The 10,735-nt window shown below is 37.9% G+C and overlaps 1 protein-coding gene across 1 annotated transcript; it reads left to right on the forward strand.

Annotated features, from left to right (window-relative positions):
• Nucleotides 1–906: 906 nt before the first annotated feature.
• Nucleotides 907–2,256, forward strand: LOC5572219 (estradiol 17-beta-dehydrogenase 11). The gene is made up of 3 exons (XM_001660236.2): nt 907–1,775; nt 1,838–1,966; nt 2,030–2,256. Exons 1-3 carry the CDS (start codon nt 922–924, stop codon nt 2,082–2,084), a joined length of 1,038 nt encoding a protein of 345 aa, XP_001660286.1. The 5' UTR covers nt 907–921; the 3' UTR covers nt 2,085–2,256.
• The last annotated feature ends 8,479 nt before the right edge of the window (nt 2,257–10,735 follow it).

Consider the following 10,735-nt stretch of genomic DNA (forward strand, 5'->3'; position numbering starts at 1 on the left):
GACAGATTAAGTTGTATATCTAGGGCTTATGCTAGAAAAAAAAACACTTTAAAAAAATCATATTGTAAATGTAAAATGTCTGTACCATTTATCAACAGAAAATAAAAACTTTGTCTTAAGAACAAGCTTCTGATCTTCAAACAAATTTTCAGGCTAGCCATGTTGTTTGCTGTACCAATATGGACCAGCTGTTGTAATATCAGGAAGAAAGCTCTGCAAAGGATTTGAAATAAAATTTTGAAAATGATCCTGAAGCTCCCACTCTGGTGAAGTACTGATGAGTTGCATAATATATCCTATGTTGATACATTGCATTAGAACAAATGTCGCATAAAATAATTAACAATTCTAGACAAAACCCGTTGCAATTTTCTATTGCCACGAAAAATGCGTTTTATATTTAGGTTGACCTAATTGATTTTTTTTTCTCTTATAAACAGGTTTAAACAAATCACCTGTTAAAACCCTGAACTGCTACGGCAAATGAAATGTAAATGCTCTTTCATTTTTTGAATAAAATAATATGAATATGAAGTTCAAAGTTTATCATTCCAAATTATATTTGCCACGGTATGTGCTTCCATTTGTACAAAAAATAAATGTTTTTGACATAATTATTCCAACCGACATACTAATAGACCTGAAAACCCAAAGCAACAAACTAGCATTCAAACGCTGCACAAACTAATCATGATACCTCTGTCGAATCACCACTGTATTACAACTAATCACTACCCGTGAGCCGTTGAATGCAACAGACTGCCCCAAGTAAAGTCCACTGATGCAGAAAGCTGCCCGCCAAACAGAGCCGGTGTCTTCTGGTAGCAAAACTGGTTTCAAGGTAAAGGCTATCGTGGCTCGCGATGAAGAATCCGATCGCAACAAAACCGATTTGCGATGCAGCTTGCACCCGCTGTAACGATGATCCGTCCGTTCGGTAAAGTATTAACCACGTCCGGTAAGGCTTCGGCCTCATCCAAGGGGAGCCTGTACCAGTTACAGAAGCTGCCGTACAATCCCGCAACTCCCAGGCGACCGAGGTCCACGTTGGAGTTGGTTTGGGAAACGCTGAAGCGATCATTCTATTTTTTGGTGTTCTTGTTCAAGAGCATTCCCATCTGGATCCAGGTGATCTGGGACTGGTTGAATCCAGCTCCTCCGAAAAGCATCGCTGGTTGGAACGCCCTGGTTACGGGAGGATCGAACGGATTAGGACGCGCTGTGTCTTTGGAGCTGGCCAAGTTCGGATGCAACGTAATCATAGCGGACGTCGATGTCCAAAATGGTGAAAAGCTGGTCCAGGAGTTGCTCAAGTTCCGCGTTAGGGCAGCATTCTACAAAGTGGACGTAGCAGAGTACGATGCGATCGTAGATCTTGGACGGAAGATCGAGCGAGACTTTGGCCATGTGGACATCCTGGTCAACAATGCGGGATTGATTCCTTTCCTGGTGCCTGACGAGTACAGCCCGGAGAATATCCGAAGAATGATGAACGTGAACTTGATCAGCCACTTCTGGACCATTAATGTGTTCTTACCGGGAATGTATCGTCGACGCCGTGGGCACATTGTGGGTCTTTCTTCGAGAACAGCTTACATCCCGACGGGGTATTTGCGGAACTATTTGACGACCAAGTACGGCATTCGTGGATTCATGGAGGAACTTCATGACGAAATCTACCATGCTGGGTTCGAGGGGCAGGTCATTACTACTAGCGTGTTTCCGGCGATCATCAACACTCGGAAGGAGTCGATGGATCATTTCCGAACACTGCCGTGAGTAGATGATGGTGTTGGGTATGGGACCGACCTGTTGAAATAATTTTTGTTTTTCACAGAGGCTACGACCAAATGGAATTTCCGCAGCCGGAAGTCGCAGGGAGAGATATCGTTCGTGGAATACGAACCAATCGGCGCAAACTTTTTGTCCCTGATAGAATAGGAACGTGGCAGTTGGCACTGTTTGAGTAAGTTGTTTATTGAAACTTGGTGAAGTAAAGTGAATTTATGATAATGCTGTTCATTTTCAGGGATTTGCCGCGAAAGATCACCCGGCTCTTTTACCGAGAGTTGTTTAAGGGTTGAATCGATCCGATTAGGTCAACCGAATGCATATCCAACGTTCTGTACTACCTTGTGGAGATCAAGCTAGTGTGAGAATTTAGCAAAAAAGTTATTTTAAGGTCAATCATTGAAATCTGAATCGAAATCTTTCAAGAGGAATTTGTGAGTGTGAAATTAATCCAAATCTTCTTTTCCGTTGCGAGCCTGCTTCGCAGTGTATAATTCTCTCAGAATGTGAAGGGAAAGAAATTACAGCTTCATTTGTTTGAAACAAATGTTTCCAATTGGTCTGTTTATACACGAAGGCCTAGCTTGCAGTCCAAGGCTTTAGATAAATTATCGCAGAGGATATTTTGAACGAATTAAGGCGAAGTAGGCCGACATTGAAATTTGTACGCGTCGTTGATGATTGTTGCTAATTCATCTCACGATTTCGAATCAAAGAAAATCAGTTGGTTTTGCACTGACACAGCTGAAAAAGTATCAGCATACTCTGTGCATGTTAGCGCGTACAGTGATACTTTTTCAAGTCAATATAAACTAGGCTAAATGATGGCTTCGGCACCCTGAGGGTATTTTCGGCAACACTAACTTATCGTCCTTGTTAGAATTTATCTACGGAACATTCAATGTACTCAACATGTTCCTTGAACTATAATCTTTCATATAAATCACATTCTTGACGAAAATATTATATAACATGGGTTTTAACATTGAATGAAATAAATGCTTACGAAATCATCGTCATTCGTGAGCTGCCGAACAGAACAACACAAGAACAGCTTAGGAAAAACTCACTACTTCGAAAGGTTCAATTCTCCGCTCCAATGCCAATTTTTTCACAAAATCTACGCACCGATCACTTGTGCACAATTAAACTTTTGATTGGTCTATAAAGCACTCAAAAATACTTAATTTTTATGCTTCAAATCACAAGTAAAAATCAATGAACTTTGTTTTCCTCGGCAATCACTTTTTATTACTGCACCAGGTTGCCAGAAAACCATATTCAATTGCGGTGTAATTATTATTCACGATTCAAATTCACAGAAAAGATTGAACACAACTAATTAATTTATTGGAATTATGCAACAAAGCATGCATGGGTAATAATTGAGTCTTTCAATGCCTTTGAAGATTGTAGCGCATAAACTTCAAAATACTGAGAAACATATAAAATATACGTCTTTTAATAGGTTAACTATTTTGGCAACACTCCTGTTGTTCTACAGGCAATCAGTGGATGATTTGATTGTGTCAAATCAAAAGTGAGTAGATTTGAAAAGGGTCTATTCTGATTTTCTCATACACTGAGAAGAATATGAACCTTAAAAATTACTGGCAAGGTTTGGATTTTGATCGAATTAGCTCATCGAACCATATTCGGAGAGTGATATTCAAAAACAAAAAAAAAATAAATCCTGGGACATCGTAATCGGATTTTTTTTAATACACCTCAACCTCTTTTTACGACCGTTATCGGGGGGTCGTAAAAAAAATCTGGGTAATAATTATGTTTTTGAAAAATGCAACGTCTATATGCGGAAATACTGATTCGGGATATTCGGCAAAGTTGAAGCATGGGTTGAGAACTTTCCAAAATGGCCGTTCAAGTTTTCATATTTTGGTAATAGATGGCAACACTGCTCGATTGTTATCAAAAGAGCCAATTTTATGGGGGTGTGATATGCAAATACCAAAAAAAATCAAAGATGACGGTGCCGAATGTTGACCAAAGTTGAAGGAAGTGTTGCGTGCTATACAGTCGGCCGAATCACAAATGTTCATGTGGCTGGCAGCACTGTTCAAGAAGAATAAAGAAAAGATCAAAACCATAAAACTTGAGCGGAACAGAAAAATAGAATGCTTAGCAACATAGCAATACTCTTCAACTGTAATCCAGTTTTTCATGAAGGGTTCAAAATTTTGTCGTAGCTGGCAACACTGCTTAAGTGAAATTGCGTCACCGGCAGTACAAGTGTGCATGCAACTTTTGTTTTGCGGATATCTCAGGATCCTGACCACTTAGAAAGATGGCGTCTTCGGCAAAGTTGTTCAAGAGCTCAAGGACTATCATTATTCTGTCCAAGAGATTCGAGATTTGGCCACCAGGCGGCGCTAGTGAGCGTAGAATTTTTGTTTTGCGGATATCTCAGGATTCTGACCACTTAGAAAGATAGCGTCTTCGGCAAAGTTATTCAGTGGCTCAAGGACTATCATTATTCTGTCCAAGAGATTCGAGATTTGGCCACCAGGCGGCGCTAGTGAGCGTAGAATTTTTGTTTTGTGGATATCTCAGGATCCTGACCACTTAGAAAAATAACGCCTTCGGCGAGGTTGTTCAGAAGCTCAAGCGCTCTCATTATAAAAGCTATGCGATTCAAAATTTTGCCAATGGCTATCATTATTTTTGTTAAAAGATATAAGGTTTTTCCCACCAGGCAGCGCTAGTAAGCACGATATTTTTTGTTTTGGGGATGTCTCAGGATCCTGGCCACTTAGAAAGATGGCGCCTTCGGCAAAGTTATTCAGAAGCTCAAGCGCTATCATTATAAAAGCTATACGATTCAAAATTTTGCCTCCTGGCGGCGCTAGTGAGCATGAAACTTTTGTTTTGCGGGATCCTGACTACATAGACATGGCGTCTTGGGCAAAGTTGAGCTTCTCAGCAAGTTTATCGAAGACGCCATCTTTATAGGTAGTCAGGATCCTGATATATCCGCAAAACAAAAGTTTGATGCTCACTGGCGCCGCCTGGTGGCAAAGTTTTGAATCTCATAGCTTTTAAAATGATAGTGGCCATGATCCTATAATAACCGCAAAACAAATGTTTCATGCTCATGCTTCAGTGGTAGATTTCCGCAATTCAGTGATGGTGGTGCTAGCCCTTGAACTACTGAACATCATGATCCTCTATTTTGAATACTTTGTAAGATATGAGTCATTTATAAAAAACGGTCGTTAATCTGAATTTCGGTCGTTAAAAAGTGGTCGTAAAACGATCCGTCGGTAAACAAACGGTCGTAAAAAGAGGTTGGACAATTCATTCTCTCGGTAATAACTTGGTAAAAGAGCGTTCAAGAGCAGCAACCTTTACATACCAAAACCATATCGAGCCATTCAGCTTGTCAGTGAATAGATCAATTCACGGTGAAAATCTTGACATTAAAAAAAATGAAAACAACTATGCAAGTACCATCGTTGGGGGTGAGATTTGGCCGTAAATGCGTAAGTTCTCATTTATTTTTAAATAACTTTCGCAATTTGACTTGATATGTTCGGTTAAATATGAGCATACGTTGCAAATGCTGAACAAATAATTGAAATCTGATTATTTTCCTTTAAATTGGAATCATTTGAAAATTGTACAAAACTCACCCCTTCGAGAAGGTGACATTGGGCCAAACAAACTACAGTCAGGAAAACGAACTATCGATAAACATAGGAACCCCATATAGAAATTTGCCACAAGAAATTGGATTGAAATTCATAAATTTACGTCATAGAACCGAAATTTGAAAACAAAAATAGTTTTCGCGGCAACCTGGAATCGAACCAAGGACCTTGCTTAGTTTTGTCACAAAAACTAGCCAAAAACATGATTTTTGAAAGAAAAAATCGATTTCTTTGGATTATTTTTAGGTTTTTTTTGCCGAATATTACATGTTTCATATAAAACTTATGTTTCTAAAGCATTTTGTTTGAATTACAAGTTGAATAGTGTATTTTTTTAACATGTGCATATATAGCATTGTTTCAAAATTATTTAAAAAATGTTGCCAAGTCCTTTTCAAAGGTTTAACAAATAATGAAAACCAGTTTCAGCTTTAAGAATATTGTTTAACTGATAAAAATTAAAATGTTGAATAACTTGGTCAAAACAGTAAAATGCGGTGTATGCAAAGTTTGAACACAATTAAATAAGCTTCAAAACCATGCAAAAAGATTTGGAATCGGTTGAGTATTCATGAAATTATGGTCAAACAAAGATATTTTTCCAGTAAAATAAAAAAAATTGGAGTAAACTACTTTTTATTGAAACTAGTTTTGATTTTACACAAATTTGATGTTCTACAAAGCTTAAAAAAAAATATTTAAGGTAATGGTGCTGAAATTACCGAAGTTATGGTGACTGAAGACCATTTTTTATAACTTGAAAATTCACCTCCAAGACGCTTGCACCTCTAAATTTTAATATTTTTGGCTCAAACTTCGAGGTTTCTCTACTAATATGATTCGAATTCAGAAGAGTACACGAATTTTTGCTTTTGAGAACTTTTGAAAAATAAGCCGCACCCTAAATAGACTGTAGCGCATGTGCGAGTAGCAAATAGGAGCATGCATGTAACACATTCAAACCCAACTCTGAAATTCAAGTAATCCGATAATCGCGTTCCGTGGATTTTTCTTGCAGAGCACAATATTATGAATCAATTAACCATGACGTCACGCTGAAACATCTAGGTTGGATTCGCACCTGCTGCAAGTTTATTACCATGACATGGCAATTTTTAAAGCCAAATTGTGCCATAGTGAGATTGAATACAAAATTTATTCGATAAAATAAATGAAAATGAAATTAGGCAGTGTCCATTTATGACATAACGTTAAAATGTACAATTTTCGACCATTCCCCCTCCGCAACGGTCCTTGCATGAAATAAAAAAAAATTGTGTTTGAGCCGCAACGTTTAAGCCTACTCCCCCTCCCCCTAGAGCGTTACGTAATATGTGGACGGCGCCTTAGTCTGCATAAATTTAGTGGCATTGTGTATTCAATTTGAATCTCCGCTATTTTATTTCTAACTGCAATTAATTTCTCAGTGTAGTCTGTATTTTTCTGCATTGGCCCTTTCAACGAGTAGAACATAATGAGTGACGTTTAATTTCAGGAATTGTCAACAAATACGAAATGTTACCAATACATAAACTAGTTTTTGCGCAGTTTTGGATTGCCGAAGTGAACATTTTTGTTGCCGACAATAGTTATTGCATTGCCGATAAAAGAACAAGTGCCTCGTGACTTTGGTGAGGAAAAATAGAAGATTAAGAGAACAAAATAGTGTTTTAAGTATAACAATCAATAAACGAAGAGTGCTCAAGTGTAGTTCAGGTGTCTCCTGCTAATTGTTGTGCTCCATTGTTGCGTAAAATTGCCTTCTTAAAAGTTCAGCTGCTTAGGCTGCCGACAATACGTAAGTTCCCCTATCAAGACTGAATTTTATCACTTTGAAATGCAAGCTGAAAAGTCATCATTGCTGCCAAAACGAATGACGGGCTACTTAGCCTTAAACAATTATATTAGAGATATAGTCAACTCTCTCTTACTCATGGCTACCTTGATGGTCCCTTGAATTATATTTGCACTCATAATCCGCTGAAGGTTGGTGATTTGGCCTGAATAAACTCGAACTCGATGGAATCTTTAGCTGCATCTGTCACTACCGCGTTCTGGAATTGTTCTGCTTTGAACAGTCGATGCAACTCGCTGATTTCTTTCCTCGCACTACCAAATTTGGTCGCGTTATCACAGAAGATAACTTCTGGCTCTCCGCACCTCGCAACAAAGGGATTATTTTTTAGGCCTTCTAAAATTGTGTAAGGCTTGTGCATGACCCCAAACCGCCTTAGTGTAGCCATGAATGCCTTCGTAGTGAGATCTGCAAACCATCTCTACGTAAACTACCTTCACTGCTAGGTAGACGAATACGCATCAGTAACACTTTACTGGGCGGCTTTACGAGATCCTTGTCAAACATTGAATGGTCCATATTAATCAACTCCGACACTAAAGCCCTCAGTACACTGTTTGTCAAGTGTGCAAATTTTTCCGCACGCATAAACCAACATGCAAACATCGGTCTCAACAATGACAAAACATCTGAAGTGTCAAGTGGATATTGAAGTGTTAGTTTATGCGTGTGGAAAAATTTGCACACTTGGCAAAGAGTGTACTGAGGGCTTAAGAAATACAGGAACAGGAGTCACTCGTTCCATCGGAAGATCTCACATTAGATGTTCGTGGACCTGTGAACGAGCTCACGGTGTGCCAGAAACCGTTATTAACAGAAAAAAATGTCCATGAATTCGGCACCTACCATTCGAAAGATATAGTATTCAAGCATCTTCTCCGTGAATTTGAAAATATTCTAACGAGGGAATCGAAATTTATAGTGATTTGAAGGTTTTAAGTTATTTTGCATGGGATATTCACATGCTTATAAATATTGCTCAACGGTGCAACTTGTAAAAAATCCAAGTAACGATCAGCTTTGCATTAAGCATTCAAAACATGTGATATCCAAGCATCTTCTCTGTAAATTTGAAATCATTACGTCGAGAAAATCAGAAGTTATAGTGATTTGTATATTCACCATTATTTCTATGAAGTCTAAATTAGAGCTTTTTTATGGCTTTTTTATATCAGTGCACAGAATTCACAAATAAAAATGTCCATATGACTGACACTCGGCATTCAAAAGATGATTATTCAAGCATCTTCGCAGTTAGTTTGAGAATACTTTATCTAGAGACAACACAACTAAAGTACTTTGAAGTTTTGAACCTATAATAGACTAAATTTTGAGTATTGCATTACCACGTTCAATGTTTTTACCACTACTAACTGCAACAAATTCTTATCAATATGTTGATCAATGTGATTTAATAGCGTGATTGACCGCCTACTGTTGCTTACTCCGTTATTACAAGAGCTATACATGCACAAGGAACCAACGGATGTTACTTAGGATTAGTCGCAGCACTCTCAGTGTGTAAGTAATGGAATTCTTATTCCTTGTACTAAGCAATACCGCGTCCTGCTGTGTCCTAATACATGAAAATTGTGGTTATTGAATAAATATTTACGTGATACTATCTTTGAGGAAGCCGTTGGAATCCTCTGCACTTCCACGAGAAGTCAATGGGAGTTTGGAAAATTGGAAGTGGTTATATTACAGATTCGTCTTGGTAAACAAAACGCCTAATTACAAAAGTCCTAGGGATGATCACATCATTTTCACTTGTTATACCCCGTTATACCTCTCCTAAAACATAATGAAGTCATCAACATAATAAATTGAATAAAATAAAAAGTAATCCTTTTATATGAACAAAACATGACTGAATCAATATGACGATACCTTTGATGACGAACTATTCAAAGATTTCGCATGATGCAAATCATGCAGCATCAATCCAAAAAGTAATCTATCAGTTAAAGGAAAAGCCAACGCTCATAGTAGGTATCCAATAATTCTAGGAACTAAACAAAATAGAAGGCTTGTTGCATTTACATATTTTGCAAAACATGAAACAAGGTTAATTTCTACAATAAACTCCTACTAACTATTATTTGAACAAACACATAAATAAACGTATCCCCTTCGCTGTTATGAATAACTTATTTAAAACACTAGCATAAAATGATCTCACTAGGTGATAATCCAACCTCGACTGAGCAACATGGTTTCATGTTCACCAATATGCTTATTTGGGTCATAACGAAACACTGCCCCGCAAAACGCGCAGAAATGAAACAAAATTCATAAAAACGAACCCATTTGCTTGTGATTTAACGAAACACTGCATTTCTTCAATGTAAGATATAAGTTGAATGCAAATCTGTTAAGTTAATTTGTGTTGAAATTATTAAATGCGTGTTGCGAACACTATTTCAGACGATTGAAAAAAAATCTTAATGACTCCAAAATTTCAAAGTACTCTAATTATGTTGTCTTTTGATAAAATAATCTCAAACTAACTGCAAAGATAGTTGACTACTATATCTTTTGAATGCCGAAGGTCAGTCCTATAGACATTTTTATTTGTAAATTACGTACACTTTCATAACAAAGGCGTATAAATCAGCCCTAATTTAGACTTCATAGAAATCATGGTAAATATACAAATCACTATAACTTCTGATTTTCTTGACGTAATGATTTCAAATTTACAGGGAAGATGCTTGGATATCACATGTTTTGAATGCTTAATGCAAAGCTGATGGTTACTTGGCTTTTTTGCAAGTTAATAATGATGCACCGTTGAGCAATATTTATAAGCATGTGAATATCCCATGCAAAATAGCTAAAAACCTTCAATTCACTATAACTTTCGATTCCCTCGTTAGAATATTTTCAAATTCACGGAGAAGATGCTTGAATACTATATCTTTCGAATGGTAGGTGCCGAATTCATGGACATTTTTTTCTGTTAATAACGGTTTCTGGCACACCGTGAGCTCTAAAGCAGAGCACGCACTTGTGAACTACTTTCCTTGCTAAGTTTCTGTCGAATAGCGGCCAGAACCTTTCCTTCATCCAGAATAGCATCAGCTATGGTCCTCCGTGAAGTAGTCGATGATGGTTGTCAACCATGACCAGCTTCGTGATTACTAGAGAAACTCAAAAGTAGATGGAGTACCGTGTACCTTTTAATTCCGCTCCTAAATGCTTATCTTTGACAGATACCGTCGTGCGGGGTGACATTGGGCCATAAGGGTAACTTTGGGCCAAGAGTCCGTGGACCCCCGACTATGTGGAAGGCTCGCTAAAATGAGCACCTTCCAGCGAGCAGTTTTTTCGTTTTATGGTTGAGAAACAGTGCTCCATAGGAATCTCTCGAGGAGTTCTGGGGGGTACTCCTAAAGGAACTCCTGGAAGTATCCCTGGA

This window comes from Aedes aegypti, chromosome 3 (assembly GCF_002204515.2).
Source record: "Aedes aegypti strain LVP_AGWG chromosome 3, AaegL5.0 Primary Assembly, whole genome shotgun sequence".
In the NCBI taxonomy this organism is placed as follows: Eukaryota; Metazoa; Arthropoda; class Insecta; order Diptera; family Culicidae; genus Aedes; species Aedes aegypti.

What these genes read in the sequence shown, in the direction of transcription:
- LOC5572219 (XM_001660236.2), top strand. Translation starts at nt 922, where the DNA reads ATGATCCGTCCGTTCGGTAAAGTATTAACCACGTCCGGTAAGGCTTCG. An exon ending in GATCATTTCCGAACACTGCC is followed by an intron (nt 1,776 to 1,837) that starts GTGAGTAGATGA and finishes TGTTTTTCACAG; the next exon opens with AGGCTACGACCAAATGGAAT. An exon ending in TGGCAGTTGGCACTGTTTGA is followed by an intron (nt 1,967 to 2,029) that starts GTAAGTTGTTTA and finishes GTTCATTTTCAG; the next exon opens with GGATTTGCCGCGAAAGATCA.